Genomic DNA, 25,467 nt, shown 5'->3' on the forward strand with positions numbered 1-25,467 from the left:
TTCATCAAAAATCACATCTTAAGGAGATATTTATTTCCCAAACATAACAACTTCAGTCTCTCTTAAAAAATACACTTTGATGAGCTTCTTCTTGTATGAAGTTATCTGTAGGGAGTCACTCATCTAACAGTTCCCTTTCCAATTAAGGTTGGTATTATTCACCAACCCAGGTCTCAAACAAGCACAGTGCTTGTATCTTGTTCCTGTTCCCTGGAAACACCATTGGATTTACTGTCGAACACAGAAGTGCTTTCTTTTCTTATCATGGTAGCAAAGAGCATGTCCATCATCCCCAAAGCTTCTAATAGTTGTCCTTGATAACTAATCTCTTTTTCTACAAGCTCCTGAAGCACCAAAAACTGTTTGTCAATTACTGGTGACTGTCCAATCACAGGTAGGTATATGTCTAGAAAAAAAAAAACAGTCATTAGAACATCCTTTCTACTATAAGATGTAATTTTGTAGATGGTAGAATTCGCACTGAAGTATATGACAAACAACCACGTGTTCTGCTTCTTTTTAATAGTTACTTTATCCTTTGTGAAAGCATAAGAATAGAAACAATCCACACAATGATCTAACTATATAGCCATGTCCCTCATAAGAGATCAAATAAGATAATATTAAAGCATTTTTAATAAAGTGCTACACAACTGTCAGTTATGATTATAAATCTGAGTTGATAAACAATCATATAAGCTGAATTTTAAATTCAATTTTAGCATTTTCACAACTATATCTATTAAACTGTTTAAATTTGAAAACTACGAACCTTAAAAAAAAAAAACCACCAAAAGCCCAAACCCTTACAACTTACCAATAACCATTTCAGCAACATTGATCAAAACAGGGGCAAATCTTGGCTCAGCCAGGTGCCTACAAAGTAAAAAATTGGTTTATCAGAACCAAAAGTTAGGAAGTTGTCACCTTTTTGTTACACCAACTCTATAAACATCAAAGTTTGCAGCTCACTGGATTTGAAGTCAGAAGACCTGGTCGGGTTTCAACCCTGGCTTTGACCCTTCCTGGCTATATGACTATACTACTAAAAGTTTAATCTCAAAAAAAAAAAAAAAAGTTTAATCTCTTCAGTTCAGTTTCCTCATTTGTTTAATGGGGGTGGGAAGGGGAATTAATACTTCTACTACCAACTTCATAGGATTGGTGTGAGGAAAGCTTAGAGCAGCATAGAAGTGTGAGTTACTAAAAGGGAAAGGGACATGAAACTGTGATTTCACTGGTATATGGAACTTCCAGGTGAGGAAACTTCTCCTCCCAGTGCAGGTTGGCACCATCTTTGCAACTTACACTTTAGAGAGTTGCCCAGAACAGTGAGGGATTAAATGACTTGGCCCAGGGTTCAGCCAGGCAGTACTGGTCAGAAGTGGGACTTGAATTCAGGTCTTCCTGGCTTCCAGGCCAACTCTCTATCTACTACACCATGATCCCTCACTATTTTAATAATTTCTCTAATTTGGAAATAAGGTTTTCAGGTTCAAAAGGCTGTTGTTTTAGGACCACAAAACATACCTTATCAAGAAACTAAGAATAATACTAAGTTGTTTCTCATCCCTTCCTGCAAGGGCATTCGAAAGAGTTCCTCTTCGATTTAACTCCTGAATGACAGCAACTGTAACTTCAGGCTGTTTGACCCTAAACCTGGGCTAAAATAAAAGGGAAAAAAGTCAACCGGAGCAGACAATGCAGTAAAATCCAAGATCAAAGTCGTTAACATTATAAAACCTTTTTAAAAGGCTTTTTTTCTATGTTCCTGAATCCTGGTAATTTACCCCAAATAAAACAATTACAGGAAAAAAATGATGTTGCTCACCTGAAGTACTCTATCAAGAGCTTTGGAAACCTGAAAGCTTTTCAAATCTCTGTCGTATGTCTGTAAGTATGTCTTTAATGGTCTGCTGACCAAAATATCATCCTAGAAAGACAAATTTTAAACAGGAAAAAATAATCTTTTTCTTTCTTTAAGTGATTTTTTTTTCATTATCTCTTTCCACAGGAGCAGGGAAGGGATAGGGAAGAAGGAAGTACTTTTAAATATTCATACTGTAAGTACCATTATGCGTACAAGATAAAGTACATAAAAGTGGGAAAGAATGATTAAATCAACACCTAAAAAGTTAATTCTAAGAAGTTATAACTATATTATAAAGTTATAAATATATACATATGTAATAAATTTATGAAGAAATTATAACTTCTATCAACCCTCTTTACTTAGGACACCTTGTAAAAGTATTCCCCTCTTATCAAATCCCCATTATCAGGCTTATTTTGTCATTTAAAGAACTGATGCTTCCTAGTAACTTTCTTAAGGGACTGGTTTGCACATTCTTTATGTTGAAAAGAAAGAAATCAAGGATTTATTCTATTCTCTTCTCCCTGAAAATACCTGTTTTTTCATGTAATTTTTCCCTCTAACAAAGGTTCTATATGCAGGTCTTCGTCTCCTTGGAAAAGGATCCTTCTTTGCTTCAGGTTTCCGATGTTTAACATTTAGCACTCCGTTGGTCATCCCTACAACTATCGTCTCATCTTCACGCTGAAATGAATTTTTAAATGTTGGTAAGTTCTGGTGAACTGTAATACTGTTTTGTAACAATCAGATACTCCCCTTTTATTTTAAATAGACTTTAAAGGGTTATTTACTGCTGCTTATTATATTGCTAGATCATTAGGGTGAGACCAGAGAGTAGGAAAGAATAAGAACTTCATTTTACTATCAGCATAACCTTTGTGATGAACACACATGGTAAGTGGATTATATTCATTCATATAGCTCCACTAAAAAATTGTAAGATACATGAATACAGAATTAACAATATATTTTAAGAGTCTTAAACTATCTGTATTTCTCCTCCAAACTACTGACTCTTCTTAAATCCTCACAGTTGGCCTTGACTCCAGAAAAGGCTCTACTTTCCTACAGTCTTTCCAAAGGGACCATAAGATCTAGATCAAAGATGACTTACTTCTCCTAAAATCATTCTGTCCTAAGGGTGACCTTCAATCCCTCCAGCTTTCAGAACTTTTCCAGGCATCCACCTCTTCTTAGGCCACTTCACCTCCTCCCTTTCCTAATTACAACCCTTTAGATGACCAGTTCAACACAACCCTTTCCTCTACTCCTGAATTCCTTGTTCTCCTGTCCTGCCACTGCTCGTATCTCGCCAAACCCTAACCCTGTATAACTCCCCCCAACTACCTCTTCTGCTCCTACTTATGTGCTACCAAACAGAACTAGAGAAAGTCACAGAATCACACTGACTGGATCTACCACGTGTTTATCTCATCTCGACAAGAAGTTCACTACGGCAAGGTGATTTTTTTACTCCTCCATAATTACCTCTCTATCTGACTTAGCACAGGAGCTGTTCAATACCCTCTCTTCTCAAGCCTCTATCTCCTGCTCTTCATGAAGACTTTTCTAATCCTCCAACTAATAGTGCCTTTTCCCAAAAATTACCTTGCATCTATTATGTAGTACACTTATGGGCATACAGGTTATCTCGCCTCACGAGACTGTAAGCGGAGGGAAGGGGGCTGTTTCATTTGTGTCTTTGTATTCCCAGTACCTAGCACAGTAATAAAGTGCACACAGGAAGCATGTGATAAATGCTTGTTGGACTGGATGTGCTTTACAAATTCTGTTCTTTTTCATTCTCATCTCTGATATCTTGGTACATACTGCACTGTTGTTGTCGTTGGGTCATTTCAGTTCTGTCTGACTCTTCATGGCCCCATTTGGGGTTTTCTTGGCAGATTCTGGAGGGGCTTGCCATTTCCTTCTCCAACTCACTTGACAGATGAGTAAATTGAAGCAAACAGCATGAAGTGACTTGCCCAGGGTCACACAGCTAGGAAGTGTCTGGGGCCAGATTTGAACTCAGCAAGATGAGTCTTCCTGACTTCTGGCCCAGGACTCTATCCACTAGCTGCCCCACATACTACATTATATTAAGTCATTATATGTATTCTAGACACTCTCAAACATTTCAGGCAAGAGAAAGAAAAGGAAATTCTTCAGACTAAATTACAAACCAAAAAGATCCCTATTCCGATCTGTCTAAAATGATTAAAGGATAGCTTTAAGGAATAAGCACATACCCCAAGGAACCCTGCACAGATACTTACTGCCAGTGCCAGGCTTAAAATTGATGCTGCGTAATCAAAACTGTGCACCACTTTGTAGGAAGTCGTGCTGTACACTTTCACCTTCCTAGTAAGAAGAGAAACTTAGTTACAACATTTCTTGGAACTTTTCAGCCTAAAGTACACAATATATAGTATTTAAAAAAAAAACTATGAGCATAAAGACCTATTTATCAAACTAAATTAAGACATTATGTGAATTGTAAAATGATTCACCATGGAGCTCCCAAAATTTATTAAATGTTTATTTACAGGCCATGAAAAATAGGGTCTTACTTCACTTTTAAATGCCACTCTTTCAAAGGAGACAGTCCTTATAGTAATGACTTCTGTGATAACTATTATCTGGTTTTTAGCTGCAAAAATAACTCACACTGGCATCACACTTTAAAATCATCAAAGCGCTTTCCTCACAACCCTCTAATAGGCAGTGCAAGTATTATTACAACCATTTTACAGATGGGGAAAATGAGGTTTTGCATTTAGGGTAATAGCCAGAAAACTACCCAAACTCTAGGCAGAACCAGAACCTGGATCACTTGGCTCCAAGTCCAGCCCTCTTTCCACCAGATCACCCTAACACTCACAACTGGCACTTTTTTTTTTTAACATGCCATCATCTTTGGCATGTCTCTAGATTACAAGGACACTTCAAAGGTTAAAGCCACTAGCACAACAAAATAGTGGGCAATTTTATTGCAGGCTGCACTCTACTGAGATTGCTCAACTAAAATGAAACCACTCGGTTCAGTGTGGAAAGGTAAGATGGCAAGCTGGAGCCACCGTGTAGCTGAGGAGATTTCTAGGGCTCCCTCCAGGCCTCATGTCCTCTGGCACACACCAGAGCCCTTCAGGAAGGGAGCAATGTGGTAGGGTGCAAAGAACACTGGGGCTGGGATCTGAAGATTTGCCACCTTCTTAAGTCACTTCAACACTTTGGCAATTTACCTATATTAAATGATCAACTCAACAACCATTATTGTGAAATGTGAATAATCCCTATAAAGATCCAGGCACCAGCTAAATAAACAAATTTACCATAAACATAGGAATAAAAGGATAAACAATGGCAAAATTTACCACCAGCTATTTATCATAAGATTTATAAGACCTAGGACTAGAAGACCGCCAAGATTGTCTAGTTTAATTCTCTTGTTTTACAAGGTAAAGAAACTGAGGATTTATTGAAATAAGCCTTCACTATCCATGAGGAGGAAGCACAGTAATAGGTTTTTTTTTTAAGTAAAGGCACTTTAAGACAGGCAATTCATGGACTACTTTTATTCATGTGTTTGTTCGTTCATTCATTTTCAACGAAACCACTATGGACAGTGTGTATGCTGGATACTAGAGGAGACAGAAGAATAAAAAGAGATTCTATTCCTGACTTCCCAAAACTGTAATCTAGATTTAAATGATTCACATATCTAAATAAGATAACTTCGATATAATTAATAAATGCTGCATGCTCCAGCACCAACTACAGACTCAGATAAATACAAGCAAACTTACATTTATTGATTTGATAAGAAAATAATGCCTACAAAAAAAGATCACAGACTCTACACCTGTAAAGGTTGTAGAGGAATACTTAAGGAGGCTACAAACTGCTAGGGTGGATTTACTCATGCTATAAGTCTATCAGCACAGCAAACCTCAACTCAGAACTAGAATACAAGGAGGGATAAGAATAAAATAAGAGACATCAAAAGGCTTAGAATGCAAGGAATCTGCAAATAATAGGGTTACCAGAGGAACTGTTCTACGTTCGGTTAAGATGGAAACTATAATAAGAATAAAGAAGATTTTCTGAGATTAAAGAAAAAAGTCTGTTTTGCTAAGGTATAGGATTCCTAGCAAGAACGATCCTCAAAGGCTCAGCCATCTATTTGCCAAGACCTTAAACTTTTAAGATGACAAGATTTAATATGCCACAAAAGAGTGATGTCACTTTAAAAAGCCAACTCTGCTTTCCGGATGATGGAGAAGAAAAGTTCATAAAAAATGCATTTACCACTGGAACTACTCATTGGGCAAGCTGACTTATCTCTGAAAACTGGGGAATATTTCAAGAACTAAAGAATCTGAAACAGTCTACTGAGAATGTTCCATGGCTCATAGTCCAAAGACCACCATAATGTGCACTGGAAATATGAAAGCAAAGGAACAAGAAGAAGAAAAAATTAGTACAAAAAAAAAAAGATATAAGAGATGAAGTGAATCTGAACAAAAGGAAAAGTAGTTCAATGAACAGGTATACTCGGTGATGTGGGTATAACTCCCTCCAGTGGTGCCAACAACTCATTCATCCATGCCTTCTCATGTTCCTGAAAACATTACATAGGGGCTCCACTCATGTGCGACTGCAGTATCACAAATTCACAGCTTTAGAACTAGAACAAACCTCTCTTGACAACTATGGGCCCCAATGGAGCACATGATGGTGCTGGCCATCAGGTATCCTACTACTCCTGGACCATGTTTCTGATATTATCTTTCACCCCAACTCTCTCGGCAAAATTCTTTGCTGTCAAGATGCTGTCATACCCACCATGCATCATTCCATTGCCTTTTGGCTCAACTGCCATTTTGTTTCCTTTCAGATTATGGTGGTCCCCCATTCACAGCCACATAGCAGCAATGGAAGAATGTTGGTGTTAAAAAGAAGGGCTTTTTGCTTCAGAGGGAAGCTCAGGGTCATTAATGGCACTATGCAATCTCCCGTGAGCAGTTAGGCCTTATTTCCTATTCAATTCTGAGACCATTATGTCGCCATAGCGTCGAAGATCCATGTAGAGCTTTACAGAACACGTGCATGTGAACCAAGAGCCAACAGGTCTATATCATTCACTTTTTTTTCTATATGGGAAATTAAAGGAAAAGGTTTGAGTAACTACACTTATTTAGAAAACTGCAATGTTCTGGGAATGACACAATCTGAACAGTATTATTCAAAAATCGCAACACCGGGTGGAGTACATTCCTCTTCTACAGGGAATCACTCTTCTCTAGAGATTCTGTGCTGGACATCCTCCAGGACATGCACAGGGCAAACACCTCTAGCTAGCATGTCTGTTTTATACCCTGCCTCGATATTTATAAATAGCTGGCTTTATAAAGTTCTCTGTTATTTTCTTTTTCAGTTTCATATGATTTTAAGATAGGCACTGGAGATAGTAAGGAAGAAATTGTGTTCTACATCAAATTGTTTTTATAGTCAACAAAATGTAAAGTGGAATCTTACATTTGTTATACCTTTCTATCAACTTTGTGACTACAAAATTATATTCTGCTGAAGAATATCACTTGTAAAAGTTGCCTGTTCCTTTTGCATATTTTCATCAATAAAGTCCTTGAATTACAGGTATGGGAAAATAAGCACCCAAGTTTAGTTACTGACATTTTTTTTTGGATTGCTTTTTGGAGCAGTAAAATCTGAATCTTTTCCTGAGGATTTAGTATGATGTCCTCTTTCAGAGACCTTGAAAATGAATTCATCACCCTCAAAAGAGCATTGCCTCCAAAAGGGACCGACTCTGTCCCCTCTGTGTATGCTTGACTTCACCCATCTTTATTTTCTTTAGTGTTATTTCTACGCCTTCACACATCACCCTAGAGATCATGAGTTCACATGTGGAAAAGTTCACCAACACTGATGAAGAGAAGTGTGTTACAGAAATCCTGACAGACCTTTCCTATTTTCCATCTGTTTGTTACCCTCGTTCTTCTAGGTTTCTCACTGAGCTTTCTGTAAAACTTGTTTTCCTCCACTTCTCCTTGCTCTTTTATGTGATGTTGCTCATAAGTTTCCACCATCCCACTCTGTAAGATTTTACAAACCAGTTTATATCCTAAGCTAGTATTACCCTTGGCTGCCATGACTCTCTGCTTTGGCAAAAACAAGTGTTTTCTGGCTAAGTTGTTTCTTGGCCCTTTTGGACTCCTTTTAACTATTGAGAATGTCAAGATTAATATGATTCAGTTCCTCCAGTAGTACGTCCTCCAGACAAGGAATTCACATTTAGGCTACCAACAGTTAACATCTGTAAGTGATTGAAAAACTGTGATTCTTACTACTTTCTGATCCCTGTACTCCCACTGTCAATGCAGGAAAAAAAAGGGATCATATTGGACCAAGGGCCATTTTGTACTTTTCCTTGCTTTATGGGTTGCAATGGCCAAAAATTCATCACCCATGGTGAATTCTAGGATCTTCTCCAAACTTATCAAAGTGAGTCTTCAAATAGCAGACAGTCTACTACTAAGACCATGCTTTATAACCTGAAGGAACCTGTTAGATAAGACCTTGTTGCTCTGCTGACATAACCTCTGAAAACCCAGGATCCCCTACATGCTACAACATTGTCATTGTTTGTCCTTCATTCTCAAAGAGGACCATGACACCGGAAAGGTGATGTCATGACTTGAGGGTGAATTGGATTTAAGTGAGGTAGGGCTGTGCAAAGTCACCAGCCTCACTCCCTCCTCCAGAGTCATCTGGGTTCAGTGGCAAGATATAGATCAGGATGATTGGAAATGGCCCTGGATGCAATGGGAGACCTTGGCCTTTTTAAGCTAAGGTCTTTCCCAGATCAGCCTCTTTTACCTAGCCAAAAAAAAAAATCAATCTGGCAGGGAAAGACCCTCAGGGTTTCTGGCCAAAACAAAAACAGTTACTATTTACATTCACTCTGAACCACCAGAGCCCAAACAATAACCAAATGCGTCTTGGGCTGGGAACCTATTGTTGGCCAATCAATGTGAGTCAGAGTCAGATCCCTGGAGGAAAGGACTAAAAAATTAAGACAATATATTGCAGTTATTCCTTATTATAGTGATCTACTCTTATCAACAACAGATAAGCAACCACATTTGGACTCTATCACTTCAGTACCTAATGTACCAGGAGACAAAGCAACCACACTAAAGAAGTGGAAAAGGGTGTCTGACTTTGACCAAATAGATGAAAAAAAGATGTAATAAAATTCTTTAAAAACTACCCCAAAAAATCATGAATTGCACTTTTTTAAAAAAGTGACACCAAGTAAACAATCACTGGCCCATATATCTATTTTCTCATCCCTCTAAAATCTCTATGAGAAGTCTATGCATTTCTTTGCACAATCAGTGATAAAAATATAAGGGTGGGAATGGCCTTTCTCAGCCAACTTGCTATAGCAGACCATGTCTTCAAAGTCAGAAAAAAGTGAGAAGTGATGAAAAATTAAGCTCCTATATATTTTTTTTGGTTTTTAAAATTATCTGAATTTTTCTGAACTTCCAGTTTCTCTCTATTACATAATCTACCCTAAAATGCAGATCAGAACAGGCTACATGAGGTAAATAAGATTTTAATGCCAAATCCTAACAAGGGTAATACCAAAGAAAGTAAACTATTAGTCCACTTCATTGATGATTTTACTTGAGTATAAATATCCTAAATCAAATCTTAGCAAATACAATGCATTAAGTGAATAGTTTTCTAAATGATCCATAATATTAAAATAATCACTTCTTTGTAGCTAATATAACAAGAGCCAAGGAAAACCAAAAAACATTTAAGAGTTCAGCAAAGTTGGAGGGCATAAAAGACAAACATAAAATTTACTGTATTCCCATGCAGGGTGTCAGAAATCTTAGTGCAATATTAAGCTTTTTAAAAAGTTTATTAAAGCTTCAAGTGCAATAAGACCTCTGGGATTCCTTATATACAAATAACCAACAGTTCACATCCTATTTACCTATAATCTGGTCTAAGTAACAGTCTCCATATCTATAAAGTGGGGATGAAACTACTTGCCCAACCTACCCTGGGTTTGTGAGGAAAGCATTTTGGAAACTACAAAGCACTACACAAAATTCAAATATTACAACAACACAACAAACAATTTTTGGAAATGGGAATCAACAAACAAAAAAAAATTATTAACTAATTCACTTCACAACCAACTTTGGGAGGGAGAACCACATCTACTTCATTAAGCAGTTGAGACCTGTACATTTATCTCCATGCAATACTTTTCTTAATTCAAGACAAAGCCAAGTCTCTGATCAAATTAAGATACTGACCTGTCTAGTGATCCAGAGAGTAGTCTTTGTCCAGAGCTGCTTAGACATAAGCATGTGACGGTTTTGTGATGATTTCTCAGGGATACTAGCAATTGTCCTCCTTTTAGAATGTCCCAGACCTTAACATAGCGACCTCCTGGTAATAAGAAGAATCAAATATACGTTAGCATGACACAAAAGTGCTTTAGAAAAATAAATCACCCTTACTGTTATTAAACAAGGAAGTACTATTCTTGACCTCCAATTTCAAAGCCTCTTTGTTTGAAAAGCAAATTACTTGAAACTTGTTATGAAAACCATAAACTTGAGAAAAAATGCATTACAAAAGCCCTTCTGTTTGTGTTGAAAAAAAATTATATTTTTAGGCAAATTGTGAAATACTATTAAGTTAATGAAAACATACCTCATCAAAATTACCACCATAGGAACCCAGACCGCATATGGATCTCTTTTTCAGTAAGCAGGCAACCTGAAGCCTTCTCTAGAAATCTTAATTTCAAGCATTTGTTCCTCAGAAGCACAACAAAGAGAAGAGAGGGAAAAAATTCAGGGAGATCTATATTTTTGGTGGGGGGGAAGGTAGAGAGAGTACCCTGGACTGAGAGGTAGGAGATAAGATGGACAAATGATGTAATCGACAAAACACTGATAAGCTGGACACTTAACAACTATGAAACTTTCACAACTACTACTCTGGACTTCCATTTTTCTCACCTGTAAAGATTAGGGGGTTCTATACAGTAATCTCTAAAGTACCACTACCCTGCTCTAAATCCCATAATCCTAAATCATTTAGCCTCTCTGGGGCTCAGTTTTCTTTTCTGTAAAATAGGAATAATCAACTTGCACTTCCTATTCAATCAGGTCACTGTGAAGAAGCCACGTTAAACCTAAAAGCTCCATGTAAATATGAAATATTATTAAGTATTAGGCTGCTTAGCATTAAGCTTTAGGTTCTACTATATCAAATATAGGAATTCTCTTTATGGAAAGCAACTTCTTATAACATATGTATGCATTGCACACGTTTGCAGCATTTCAAGACTACACTAACTTTTTAACTTAAATAGAAAAAGGCCCTTAGTTTTGCATCATGTTGGAAAGTTTAGCTGGATAAACCAAAGACAAAACTCTCTGTCCAGACTCCATGTAGGCCATGTCCAGGCTGACACCAGAGTCTTGGAAGCTTGCATTTCCTCAAAGTCTCCCTGGCCCTGCTGAACCACCAGCTTCCTGCAGGGTCATCAAGCCAGAGATTGCCATAACTTTGGCTCTGACCAAAATTCTGCTGCGATCCCTTTGAGCTGGAGAGATACAAATGCACTAAGCCAATGTGGGAGGTATTTTTCCTTCTTAAAAATAACTGTGGTCTTCATAAAAAGTTTCAGGTATTTAATTCAAAATTTAAGGTCAAGAATAACCCTTTATTAGATAATAGCAATGATGATAATTTATGTTTAAACAGCCCTTAACATCTGTCCAAATTTCCCTACTCTTTCACCAACCTGAAATATATACTCAGATATCCAAAGAAGTCACACACAAATTACTCAAATGAAACGAGGAAACGATATCTGGTAAAGGATCGTTTGTGATTCAGAAAGGAAATACCAGTATGCAACGAGAGGCCACTATTAAATCTCTTTTTAAAAAAACCAAAAGCCAATACCTGCGGATACTAGAAGGCCTCCAGACGGGAAGAGCAGAACGCTCTCCACAGGCTGTCCATGCTCCACAGTCAGCACACTTTTCTTCACTCGAGCATCAAACATTTTTACAGTATGGTCGTATGAACCTAAAACATCAGTTTATGTTTTTATGAAATTGGCTGTCTTTTTAAAACAACCACAAACAACAATTCACAAAGCAAATTCACAATTCACAAAAGTTCAATCACAAAATCTAAAGGCATGGCTAACAGCACAAAGGATCCCCAAGAACATCTGTGTGTACAAGCTGAGCACCAAGTGCACCCTGCAGACAGCACAGTGGGAAAGGAGGCTTTGGAGCCAGAAGGTTTGGCTTCCAGGCCTAGGTCTGCTCACTACTGCCCAGATGTCCTTGGGCCCAGTCCTCTGACCATTCTATCTAGTGAGAGTTGCATGAGATAATCCCACCTGTCACCTCCAACTCTCGAATTCCCCTGTTCCACATACGTGCACAAGTCATGCTTTCCTAAGCAGGGTCTAGCTTATCTTGATTTTCCATTGCTCCTGCCTTCAGAGTCCATGTCAGTTTGCTAAACAACCAAAGGTGTAAAACCCTGGTTAAAGGCAGCCTCAAAAATGTAACTCCAGCACCTTTGACCCTTAACTGCCACACAGCCTGATAAACTGAAATGAACCTGCCCAAATTACATTAGAGTCAACTACGAAAATGGAAAATAACATGAAGAGTGCTGAGCCATCCCTCTATTAGGCAGTTGTGTTTAACACAAGGGCAGGTAGGTGGCGCAGTGAGTAAAGCACCAGCCTTGGAGTCAGGAGGACCTGAGTTCAAATCCAGCCTCAGACGCTTGACACACTTACTAGCTGTGTGACCTTGGGGCAAGTCACTTAACCCCAATTACCCTGCCTTCTGCCCTCAAAAAAAAAAAACAAACAAACAACAGCAAGGTACTATGGGAGAGGGAGAGCTGTTCATTAGAAGGTGACTAACATCTGAAAACAAAATACATCAATAAAAGAACGAATGTAGTTGAATTTGGAATGACACTGATTTGCTTTGCAAGAGGCACAAAAAAGGCAAGCAGCCTTGAGAATTTTGAAGGCAGTTTGCTACTCACATATAACGCACACTTATCATTCAGCCACAAGGGACCTCAACGACCATCTATAAATCTCCTCAATTTACAGATGAAGAAACTAAAGCTCAAAGAGATCCTTTGTACCACACCGGCTCCAAAACAAATAATACAGGGGGTGGAAGTGCGAGTCAAAGATAATATGTAAAAAGGAGAGGAAACAAACCTAACTCCATTACGAAATTGGAAAAACTGCTCCCTCCCCCAAAGAGCAAAAAGTGTACAAATCACCTACTTTAGAAAAATATGAAGCTAACCTGTTACAAGGAGATCTGCATTAAGTTTGCTAGCACAACCGCATCTCACGTAATCTGTGTGCTCACTAAAGGACAAAATTTCAGTGGCATTTGGGATGTCCCATAACTTAGTTGTATAATCATCTGCTCCAGAGAGGATGCGGTATTTGTCAGCTGTAAAATCTACCATATGAACGGCTCTGAAAGATAAGAAATGGTAAAGCATGAGTCTATAGCAGGAATTTTATTTCTGGAATATTGTAATAAGGTCAATTTGCAGAATCTATTAAAAATAGTAAAAAGTTTGAGTGGATGACTAGAGGCGAGGAATCTGTGGGGTCAGAACTGAGGAAAAGAAAGTGAAGGCTGTCAAAATGCCTCTCTGCCCCAATTCAGTTTAGATATTTTAAATTTCCACATCATGATTAGGCTGTCACAGAAAAAGAGATTAATGAAGCAATATCGATAAACTGACAGCTTAATTCAGTTCAACGAACATTCATTAAGCACTTACTGTTTGCAAGAAACTCTGCTAGAGTCTTGTATACAAAGAAACAACACAGATCTATATTGCAAGAAGTTTGCAATCTAATAGGAAGGAAAGACATTTACACAAATACCTATCACAAAAGGGAGCTGAAAGTCTAAGGACAGGTTCAGCCAAAGCTGTGGAAAACATGAGGTTTTCAGTGGGTAAAAGTGTGAACCTTTGGGGACACTGTTGTCCTAATGACATGCTTACATTTCCACAGGTAGAGGTGGCATGAATAAATATATGCCCAGATGCTGGGCTTGATGTCAGGAAGACTTGGGTCCAAGTTCTGTGGCTGACACTTTCTACGTGCCGCATACAACTCAGGACCAACTACATCTTAGGGCAAAGATGGGCTGCCATCTACTTCCACGGTGTGAAGGGAGTTCAAAAACAAGAAGAAATAAGAGGTACTTTTACATCTGTATAAACTTCAACAGATCTAATAGAAAAAGGTAGTTCACATCTTATTCAATATCTTCGATTCAGGCTTTATTAAATTAATTTAATCTCAAATGTTTGTTTCATGAGTAGTCAATCATCTATCTGGATAATTGCAATAGCACCATAACAGGTCTCTGTACTCTTTACCCTTCATGCCACTGCTAGAATAACTTTTCCTCTGTATAGGTATGGCCCAAAACACTTCATTTGTTCCCCCTTCCCAACTCTTTTTTACTTGGCATTCAAAGCCCTTCATCATTGGGTACTAGTCCTCTCCCATTCCTTCTCTCTCTGCTTAAAACTAGGATATTCTTCTTTGAACCTTCCCGCTTCTGTACAGATGAAATTCTCTGTGCCTCCAATGTCCACATTCTGTCTATGGACTCCTCTCTTGTCCTGCAGTAAGCATCATACCACCCTCTCCTGCATGTCTGGATCTTCATGGTAAGCAATGACTTTCCCCTTCAGACACAGAACTTTCCTTTGAACTGTATTAATGCACTTAAATCATCTGTGTTTTCATCTTATCCCTCCAGTAGACTGACAGCCCCACAAGGGCAGGGACCAAGTCTCATCTGAACTCTATCCCCTAACAATGGTTGGCACACTATAGACACAGTATATTCTTGTTGAATTAGTGTCAAATAATAATGAGAAATATACTGAAGAAAACACTTGTTTTAAATTAATATTTCAGTCATACATAATTTTAATAAAATGCTTGCAATTATCAGATAAAACTACATTTTATCAAGCAGTTTGTCAAAAAGCAAAATGTTCAACAGAATCAAGAAGAAAGGAGAACAATCCTGATACAGTTCACTTCTAACAGAGATCCACTCAGCTACTCCTCACTGGCTTGAATACCCACCTACTTATACAGGTTCCTAAATGCTTCCTCAAAAGTCCAACCTACTCCCAGGCTACCCACAAAACATGGTACTTGGGCTTTTACACAATACCTAAACCTCCATGACAGTGCCCATCAGTTTCTTCAAAGCTAGATCAGAGAATTATACTGAAAAAATGTACCAATACAAGTCGGATGCAATTCTTACTTTGAATGGCCATCAAATTGTCTGAGTGGTGCCCTTCCAGTCACATCAAAGAGTTGGACAGCACCATCTTCACTGCCAGCAACCAGCAGCCTACCATCTTGTCGATATGTAGCACAGTACGCAGTGTCCTTGAAGCGCGAAAAGGTTTTTATAGGTTCTTGGGAGTATCGGCCATAAATATGAATCTATCACAAATACCAAAGATATATCAAAAGAATTACATGAATATTTTTCACCACGGAGTACATGAATCAAAAGTTAAAGATAAACCACGTAAAACCACACTTTATGATATCAAGTCTTACCCTTGAAGAAGCTGTGACAGCATAATTATATGGAGGCTCTGGAGAAAAGTCTATTTTTGTCACTGCACCAAACTCTTTTATCTGAACAGGAGTCTAAATGAAAAACAGTGTCATATTAGAATACTTTTACCATTAGTGGATTAACATCTGTATACATTTCTTACAAATAATTTCTAAGAACACTTATGTGCTTTGTCTTACAAAGAAATCTTTAAGACTTATCAAAAACTAATTTTTTAAAATCACAAATGTTTTATAATGAGGAAAAGCAAAGAGGCTAGGGTTTAACAATTAGGGATAAAATCATTGAAATTTCATTGAACAACTGACACAAAATACTCAGAAATAAGAACAGGCAATCAAACTATTATCAAGTCATTTGCTAAATTAGTTTCTGAGTTGTTTTCAAATCTTTAGATTATTTAGGCCATATTAATTTGGTACAGAAAGTTAAACTGTGTACTGGAAAAATTAATATAAATGAAAAATTACTTTCTACTAATTATCTCAGGTCCTTACCTTGTAGTTTTTCCAATACAATGTATCTTGAGTTATTTTCTCACCAAGTTTGGGAAATGTCTGAATAACAACAGGCTTATAACCAGCCATTATTATTTACAGCTGAACTATTACCCTCTAAAAAGGACAATCCTTAGGTATTAAAGTAGTATCCTTTAATATTTTTAATGTCCCCTTCTTTAATCTGAAAAATAGGAAATATAATGTTTACATACGGACAAGAATATATATTTAAAATCTGTTCCCCTCCTACTTTCAAAAAGGTTTGAAGCAGCTTACATAAAATGCTGTAAAGGGGTCATTTGAGTACTAAACATAAGAAATCAACCAAAGGTGGCATCATTATTTTCTGGCACCTGAGTTTGGAAGGTTACTCCCTAAACTTGGGTCTGTTTTCCTGCAGCTAAGGCAAAAAGAACAACACTGAGGTAGCAGAGTTTTTCTTTTCTGTAAACAGGAAATACACACGTTCACTTGCGGAGAAGGCACAAAGTTTTAAACATGATCTTATGAAAGATACAGAAATGCCTCTGTCGATGCTCTATGAAGGAAGTGGGCATAACAACAAATCACAACTCAGTAAAAATTTCTTCAAGAGTCTGAAATAAAGCAGTCCAGGAAATTTGCTTTCTAATGGTCTAACAATACAGATCAAGGACTGTGGCATCTAGACAGAAGGATATTTAAAAAAGATTATTCAGCTATCTGTCCAATATCAGCATGCTCAAACAGCTTTGGAGAGGCCCTAATAGCATTTAATTCTGACCTAACCTTGTAACAACTGCCTGTAATATGCAATATATTCTACAAAATTGATTCGGGTGTCAGCAATTAAATAACAGATGCCTAGACAACAAAACTAGCATTCCATTCTGGAAGGATTTTTTTTTCTCTTAAACTAGTAATAACTCTTGTTTCTCGGATTCCTTAAGGTTTACCAAGTACCTTTTCTCATTTGATCTTCACAACAACCTTGTGAGGTAGGTGCTATATTTATCCCCATCTTACAGATGGGGTCAATGGAACCAAAAGTGATATGCCCAAGATAACAAAGCAGTGTCTAGGTAGGATATTTAGGTCTTACTGTTTCTAGAATCTCATAAAATATTCTATTGGAAAGATTCCCTTCTTAAATTTTTGACTTTAAACATAAGCTTTAAAGAGTTACAGATGAGGCCTCCGACACATACTGACTGTAGGAAATTGGGGAAGTCACACAACCTCTCAGCGTCTATACACTCTCCAAGTTGTAAACCAGTAAGAGATTTGCATTAGCAGAGGAACTTTCCCCAGTGAGAACTCCTTATAGTAAAGAAATCACAGGTGAGGCCTCTAAAAACAAACGAAAAAATGGCATCAAAAGGGTCATTCAAATTCAGTCACGGGATATTATGGAAAATACTTTCCTCTCTTCTAAGTTTATATTAACAAGAATCGTGAAGTCAATGCCTGTCTACTGTACTGATCACCTATGAAAGGGATGTAGTAATTTAGAAGCAGGTTCCCTACCTTTTAATATAGGGACATTGTTGGAGCAAAAGTATATGATGCATAGCCATATCAAAGAAGGTGACAAAACTTAAAAAGCACCACAGAAGAGAATTTACTGCATAAGCAAATGTCATTTATTCAATGAATAAATCCCATTTTTCAAATAAATCTAGTGAGATCAAAACGAATCAAAGGAACACTTGCATTATACAACTGTTTTTAGGAAAAAAAATGCTCCTAAATAGGGAGACATATTTGAACTTCACAATATTCCACTGAAGTTTCAAAAACCTAATGTTAATTTTCGAAAAAAGCAAATGACACATAAAATAATTTTTGAAGACAAAATGCTTAGAGCCTTTCTCCTCTCACATCTCCTCCAATGGGAGCTGTGCCACAAATCGGGTTAAGTACCTGAGAGGTTTAAAGTCCAAGCGGAAGTTTTCCATCGTGAAATGGGTGCATTACACAAACTGAAGCCACCAGAAGTGGACTGAGCTTCCGAAGGATGTTTAAAAGTCTAGTTCTGGGCTTCTTAACCTGGGGGGGTCTGTGAAGTCGGGAACAGGGAGAGGGGTTTGAGGCTGTGTGTTTGTGTGTGTATAACGACGAGTGTATTTCAAGAACTGTTTTCCTTTGTGATCATATACTTTTATGCATTTAAAAACATGATTCTGAGCATACAAATGGTGAAGTGCTTTCGCTCTAATTGATTAGTTAACTAAGCAAGCCTCCCAGCTCCTTCCAGGCAGGGAGGCCCAAGGTATAAAAGTCCCTGTCAATAGCACTGGGCGTGCCGGGGGAAGCCCGGCCCCGGACTGTCCCCCCTGCCCCAACCGGAGGCTTGTCACCCCACGAGGCCGTAGACGGTGCGGGTGCTCCAGCAGAGACCCAGGCCACCTGCCGGGGAGCTTGTCTTGGAGCGCTGGGCGAGGGGCAAGCACCCGGCTTCCACTGGCCGCCGCTTCCCTTACCTCCCCCGGAGCCTGCGGCGCTTCTGCTCGCAGGGCGAGGCTCTCTGAATCCTTTGGCGGCCGCTCCCGCTACTTCGGCTCGTCAGAACACCATGCAGCCGAACCAGGGGTCAGGCCCTGGGATTCACGTGTACTCCGGGCCCACGAGTCTTCACCTAGCGGCCCGGTCCTCTTCCGGGCCCGTCGCACAATATGTGCGTCATCCGCGACCCGGCGCTGCCAGACTGACGTAGAGGGAGGCAGGGCCTAGCGACGCGAGGGAGGCGGGGCGGCCTGAAGGAGGATGGCGAAGGGAAGCTAGCGGAAGCTGGGGCCTGATTGCGGGCTTCCGCCTCGAATGTCTTTTAAGTCCGTGGTCTCGGGCCGAAAACGCGGGTCGACTTAGAGGAGAGGAGAAACTGTCGGGTTGATTCGGAAGGTAAGATGGAAAACTCCGCTTTCCTAAGGTCGGGGGCGGCGGGGAAGGAATAGGAAGTGACGCATCAGCCACAACAACCTGGTCCGGGAGGCGGCGGCGGGACGGAGTAGCAGGTGAAGGCTGGCGGAGCTCACGGAGCAGGAGAGAAGAGGGGAGCCTGAAAGGAAGGGCCTGTCGGAGGCCCCGTTCTATCCCTCGCGTACCTACCCCCGTCGCCTCCCGCACCTACCCCCGTCGCCTCCCGCGCCCTTGCTCGCCCCTGCCCTCCTCTCGCGCCCCTGCCGCCTCCCTCCCCTGACATCCCCCTCGAGCCCCTGCCCCCTCCCTCCCCTGACATCCCCCTTGAGCATCTCCTCTGCCCTCCTCCTGCCCCTGCCATCCCCCAGCTTCTCTGGCTTCTTTCGGGTCTCAGCTAAAGTCCTCCTTAATCTTAGGTCTTTCCCGTGAGACTATGCCTAGTTTGTCTTGTAGATTTCTTGTTTGTAGGCACTTAATAAACGCAGGTCCGTTTGACTTGATTTGAATTGGAGAGAGTGAAAGACATAAGTTCAAATCCTGGTCACTTAACTAGATGCGTGACTGTGAGCCAGACGCCTCACCTGACTGAACCACAGTTTCCCCATCCATAAAGTGGAGATGATAAACCTGCCTTGCCACCCGAGAGAAGTGCTATATAGATGTGAACTATTTGCTACAGTGAGCGTATAATTATTCCTATTACTAATTTCTACTACTAATGCAAGCCATAATTCCTCTATAGTATTCTAGGATCACAGATGTGGAACTTGAAAGGACCTCAAAGACCACCTAGACCAACACCCTCATTTACAGATAAAGAAACCGAAGCCCAGAGAAGTTAAGGTACTTACCTAAGGTCACACAGAGAGTGGGAGAGCCAGGTTTTGAACCTTGCAAGGTCCATTGACTGCGAATGAATGAATGAAACTAAGTACTTGATATACCAATAGAAAAGTCAGTCTTCCTGGCTGCCAGCTCATATTTTGCTCAATCTTCATCCAGGTCATGCCCTCTAACTATGGTGTCTGCTGGGCTCTGTCCTGGGCAGTCTTCTGGATCTGTCGATTTCACTTGGTGAGGTTATCCGCTCCCATGGATTTAATTATCATCTCTATGCTGATGATTCTCAAATTTGCTTATCCAGCCCTAACCTTCAGTCTCACATATCCAACTGTTTTATCTGGAGCTGGATGTCCTGTAGACAGCTTAAAATTATCCAGAACTGATTTCATGATCCTTCTCCCTAAGTCCTCCTGTCTTCCTAACTTCCCTACTACTGTCAGTGGCACCACTATCATCCACACCTCCGCACTTTCACCCTCCATATCCAATATCTTGCCAAGGCCTGTCAATATTCTACCTTTGTAACATCTTTCTGCATGCCCTGCTCTCCTCTAATTCTGCCACTCCCCTAGTCTAGATCCTTATCTTACCTTCCTTCTCCATGGAGTCAAACTAGGATGTAAAAGAATTCTTCCTACCACATATTGACTTAGAAAACCACAAATTAATATTGTCTATATTGTATCATATTGTATTTTTATTCATTTTGTTAAGCATTTCCCAATTACATTTTAATCTGCTTCTCTGGAGTTTTGTAGGCTTCTAGCTAGGCAATGAGTTTGACATCTCTGTTCTATGAGAGCCTTTCCTGATCTTCCTTACTACTAGTACTTTTCCTTTTGTTGATTATCTTGTATCTTATTTTATGTAGCTGTTTGTATATTGTCTCTCTGATTAGACAGTGAATTACTTGAGAATGAGGACTGGTTTTTGCCCTTTTTTGTATCTGCAGCACTTAGCATTGTGCCTGGTTACATAATAGGTATATAATAAGTCACTGTTGACTTGCTGATTTATAGGGAAGGTTTCAGCCGCAAGTCAGATGGAAAGATCCATTAGCCTTAGAATGCAATGGCAAACAAAATGATAATGCATTATCTTTAATGTAATTTCCACTGATTAAAAAAAATCATAACTTTCTGATATTGAACTATTTGAAAGTGCCAAAGACTTTGACTACAAGAACTTTCTTTTCTGGGTCTTCAGGAGAAGTAGTTTCTAAAAGGTGGCATCTCCACAGGGCCTGCTTCCCAGGGTGATGGCTGCAAGGACAAGGCTGAAAGCAGAGCCATTGGGCTAAAGTGTGTAACGACTCTCAGGGAATAGCCCAGGAGTAGCAGCTGGTATTGGTAGTGGTAAGAAAGGCAGCCACTCTTTCACAAGGACTTCTCCCCTCAGTGATAGCTTCTGTGTCAGGGATAGAAACAAGGTCATTGGTCTGGAGGGCAATGCTGTTCACAGAGCTATTGGATTCAGGTTCCTGGGCTCTTTACATCAGTAAGTAAGGAAAGGTGGTGTTTTGACTTGCCAGGCACCAGCTGAAGTTCAGGCATGGAAGGTGGCTTATGTGAATGTGTAGAGGTGAGAGAGAGCTCAGGAACGCTTGTCAGTTGGTACTTTATTTAATTCAACTCCCTTGTTTTACAGATGAAGACATAGAGGCCCAAAGATGGCTTCCTTTAAGTCACAGATAGTGACAGAAGTACATCTGGAACCTAGAAATCTTAGCCAACTAGTATCTATTGCATGCAAATATAAACCCCACTGTACTAGCTGCTGTATGAGATAGAAAATGCAGGCCCTACCCTCAAGGCTTACAATATAGGATGTGAGGGTGTGTCTTTAGTGGTGTCCTATCATTTTTCTGCATTGGAATCACTACTTTCATTTGTTCATATGCCATTGTAATTTATTTTCTGAAAGTGTACTAACCTTGTGACCTATTTCTTTCTCTTTTACTATCAATATCAGCCAAAATTTGTCCTTAGAAGATAATGTATAACCTTAAGTAGGATTTGCATGCCCTCACTCTAAATCTAAGCCACTTTCCTTTTTTAACACAATTTTAACATTTCCTCTGTCATAAAATTATGCTCTCTCAAAATTTGTAGTAGAATTTGTCTACACCAAATATAGGAAAATGAAACAAGATTTTGCTTTTTATCTCTCCTTTTCTTAAGACATTTTATATCTTATTTTGTTTTGATTATTTTGTGTAATTTTAGCTACAGTAAGACATTTCGGTTGACTTTACATTAAAGTCTAGGAGGCAATGCCAATTATGATATCCTAGTGTAAACTACTAAAGAAAAAAATTAAAATAATTGGAAAAGTGTTAATTTGTAGGATGCACACTTTGAACACTGGTTTTTATTAACTAAAGGTAATGAATTATTCTGATCTTTCTTTGCAAATAATCTTTTCTTCTAACTTTGTTCCAAATCATATCCCTTGCCTCTTTCTCTAAAGATTCAAATTCAGGAGCTGTACTTATTCCTTATATTGTAGTAATGTTGACTTGTACAGAGATACAAACTTAGTTATTCTTAGACAGTTTTATTGCCCGTAAAAACTAACAGCTGCTCAAGTTGCTGATTTCTCCTGTTGACGAGAATTTAAGCCATTTGAAGCCAGTGGTTATTAAATTAATTTTTACATATAACTAAGAATAAATTTGAGTATAAAACAGATAAATTAGTAATATTTTCTTTAATGACAAGCTGAAATAATGCTACTTGTTTAATTGAAGCATGCCAAAAATAAGAAATTTCAGGTCAAAGGTTAAATAAGTTATGTTTTCATTATTTGTCTTGTTTTGTATACTGTTTGACAGCAGTCAAGCATATAATACATACATACATACACACATACGTACGTACATAATACATACATACATAATACATAATACGTTCAGAGTTTGTTGTTTGGTTAAAGTGGCTTATATTTGACATACTGTCTCTGATATTTGTGTTTGTGTGGTGCCCTGTGCTTCAAAAATATTTGTTGATTGAATAAACTCACCTTAAATGTTTAAGTGTTATTTTTCTTTATAATTGCAGGTTTTTCTAATACACAGATCCCAAGAATAATCCTAAAATTGAACCAAGTAGAAACCATGAAGAAACATTTTAAGTATTACTATTAAAATTAAAACGATGGCCTCATCAGCAAATCTGGATGTGGGAGCCCAACTGATTGTGGAAGAATGCAGCAACAGCTATAGTCTATCCAACATGACAGACATTAAAGTGGAGCACCCATTGGACCCAAATCCCGAAGAAGGCCCAGCCCAGAGTGGTGCAATGGGGATGAAATTCATTTTGCCGAATAGATTTGATATGAACGTGTGCTCTAGATTTGTAAAGTCCTTAAATGAAGAGGATAGTAAAAATATTCAGGATCAAGTTAACTCCGACCTCGAGGTGGCATCTGTCTTATTTAAAGGTTGAAATTTATGGTATAAGTTGTTGCATTTGTTTTGTCTTTCCATTCCCATTGTGAAATTTGTTTTGCACACATATATATGCATGTATATGTGTATACATATTTGTGTGTTTAAGTATGTATAGGTGTAAATGTACATATAAACATGTGCACATATATGTTATATACATGTGTGTATACATATATGTGTATATATATTTAATGAGAAGAGGGTCCTGGGTCATCTTTTAACATCACTTTCTTTCCTAGAACTATTCTGAAACAAATATTAAATTCATTAGGTCAGATATAAAAGAAATATGTGTGTGTGTGTGTGTGTGTGTATGTATCTATCTGTGTGTGTATTTTAATGCTTCTTGTCGAGACCTTAAAAATTCTAATATTCTTTGCCAGATCTCCCTTTTAGTTACTTCCTTAGTGTTCCAAAATAGTAAAATAAAATCCTAATACTGTTTGCAGTGAATCACTCTAATGCACCCCAGGCTGCAAATATTTAACTTGTATTAACTTAAGAATGCTGCATAACTTGCTTGAATAATACAAATCTGCTTTTCCACTCATCATTTGATGCTTCTTAAAAATAAGAAAAGTAGGAAACTAGTCTTGCTAGTCACGAGCAAGATCATTTAGAGCTTCTGTAAATACACAGAGAGACACACACACACACGTTTTCCATTGACTTAAAGATTCTGTGCAAACAAATAGATATGTAGGTGCATATAATTTAAGTACTTCGTAATTTCTCAAGAAAGAAATTGCCACTCCAGTCAAATACATGGTATAGAATATTGTTTTACCTATTGCTAAGGAATAGGTAGTTACTCCAATACAGTGGATTAGATAGTAAGATTCAGGATATAATGAAATCATCTCTGTGGATCTGGCAAGAGTTTTTCATTCTTTTTAAAAAGACCAAATAATTGCTAAAATTAAAATAGAATTTTGACATGTCCTCTGACTTCATGTTGAAAGATGTTTGAAAACAACTCATAGACAGCTTGGGTAGTGGATAGAAGGCTAGCCTCAGAGTCAGGAACACACCTGGATTCAGGTACCGCCTCTGACTTAGTAGCCCTGAGACCCTGAGGAAGCCACCCAACTTCTCAGTGCTCCAGGGAGCTATCTAAGACTTAAAACTTAATAAGTGTTTCTAGTTCATCTGTCATTCTTTTTAAATATTTTGTTCTCTCCCCCACCCTCTACCTCCTCCAAAAAAAGACTTAAAGAACAAGTTACTGGTAGGAAAATGAAAAATTTTAAATTTTTAAATAATATCTATTTGTGTATATATACATATATACAAATAAATATTGTACTTAGTGATATATTGACTTACTAATAAAGCAGTGCCATAAATTTAACTTTGAAGTAATATCAAAATGTTTTTACGTACTCTGTTATATTTAATATTTGTTTGGTCATTTAATTTAAAATAATCATGATCCATCTCTGTGACCAAGGATATTTCTTTTTTTCTTCTGTTAGGGAAAAATTCACATTGACATCAGAACAATAATCATTTCTTAAAAACCTTCAGGGTTATTGACTGGGATTCAAATGAAGCCATTTAAATACACATCAGCTTTTTAAAGTAATTTTATATATACACATATGTCCATATGTATGCATGTGTGTATACATTTTATTTATATACACATAATTTTATTTCTACAACACATTTATACATATATATGTATATACATATGTATGCATGTGTCTGCTTAAGCAATCCCTTTTGGGAGTAAAGGTTGTTCGAAACCTGTAATTTCATCACTTTGAAAAACTCTTAACATGGAAATTCCTTTCAGCAGTGCAAATGAACAATTTGCAATTTTATAAAATTACTTGGGGTGCTGAGAAGTTAAACAGTTTGTCCTTGGTCACATAGCAAGTATGTGTCAGAGACAGGTCTTAAGCGCAGCTCCTCCTGAATCCAAGAAAACTATCCATTTCAGCTTTCACTGTTCTTTTACCTAATAGTTAACAATTTGTGGCCAATTAGAAAAAAAACAAGGCCTCCATTCATGGAATAATAGAAAGTACTGAATTCCTCTGCAGTTAAATAAATCTATTCCTATGAGGTTTTCATTGTGATGGGTTGAAGAAGTAAATATACACTTTGATAATAAATAATTTGTATATAAAA

At 38.3% G+C, this 25,467-nt stretch overlaps 2 protein-coding genes across 5 annotated transcripts in view; one reads left to right on the forward strand and one right to left on the reverse strand.

The window, feature by feature from the left end:
* UTP15 (UTP15 small subunit processome component) lies at nucleotides 1-19,275 on the reverse strand. The gene is made up of 13 exons (XM_036763893.1): nucleotides 18,599-19,275; nucleotides 16,134-16,317; nucleotides 15,615-15,707; nucleotides 15,310-15,494; nucleotides 13,297-13,475; nucleotides 11,906-12,031; nucleotides 10,237-10,372; nucleotides 4,150-4,234; nucleotides 2,408-2,557; nucleotides 1,832-1,933; nucleotides 1,531-1,664; nucleotides 818-876; nucleotides 1-406 (listed from the first exon to the last, which is right to left on the reverse strand). The coding sequence occupies exons 2-13, from the start codon at nucleotides 16,221-16,223 to the stop codon at nucleotides 174-176; spliced, it is 1,572 nt and encodes a 523-aa protein (XP_036619788.1). The 5' UTR covers nucleotides 16,224-16,317; nucleotides 18,599-19,275; the 3' UTR covers nucleotides 1-173.
* The window catches only part of ANKRA2 (ankyrin repeat family A member 2), a 15,029-nt gene continuing 8,373 nt past the window's right edge, over nucleotides 18,812-25,467 (forward strand). The window contains exons 1-3 of one of the 4 annotated variants that reach the window (XM_036763908.1): nucleotides 18,828-19,016; nucleotides 19,777-19,877; nucleotides 22,937-23,321. In XM_036763908.1, the coding sequence (XP_036619803.1) occupies nucleotides 23,033-23,321 (289 nt within the window). In that variant the 5' untranslated portion in view covers nucleotides 18,828-19,016; nucleotides 19,777-19,877; nucleotides 22,937-23,032. Of the gene's footprint in view, nucleotides 19,017-19,776; nucleotides 19,878-20,067; nucleotides 20,109-22,936; nucleotides 23,335-25,467 lie in introns of those variants that run through there. The other 3 variants (XM_036763903.1, XM_036763917.1, XM_036763925.1) reach the window with 3 other exon arrangements.

This window comes from Trichosurus vulpecula, chromosome 1, assembly GCF_011100635.1.
Source record: "Trichosurus vulpecula isolate mTriVul1 chromosome 1, mTriVul1.pri, whole genome shotgun sequence".
Classification (NCBI taxonomy): domain Eukaryota; kingdom Metazoa; phylum Chordata; class Mammalia; order Diprotodontia; family Phalangeridae; genus Trichosurus; species Trichosurus vulpecula.

Bases quoted from the DNA above. Each gene is read 5' to 3' on its own strand.
- UTP15 (XM_036763893.1), bottom strand. From the start codon at position 16,223: ATGGCTGGTTATAAGCCTGTTGTTATTCAGACATTTCCCAAACTTGGT. The intron at 1,934-2,407 runs GTATTTTCAGGG...TTGTCTTTCTAG, and splicing joins AAAATTACATGAAAAAACAG to GATGATATTTTGGTCAGCAG. The intron at 877-1,530 runs GTATGTTTTGTG...TTTACTTTGTAG, and splicing joins ATTCTTAGTTTCTTGATAAG to GCACCTGGCTGAGCCAAGAT.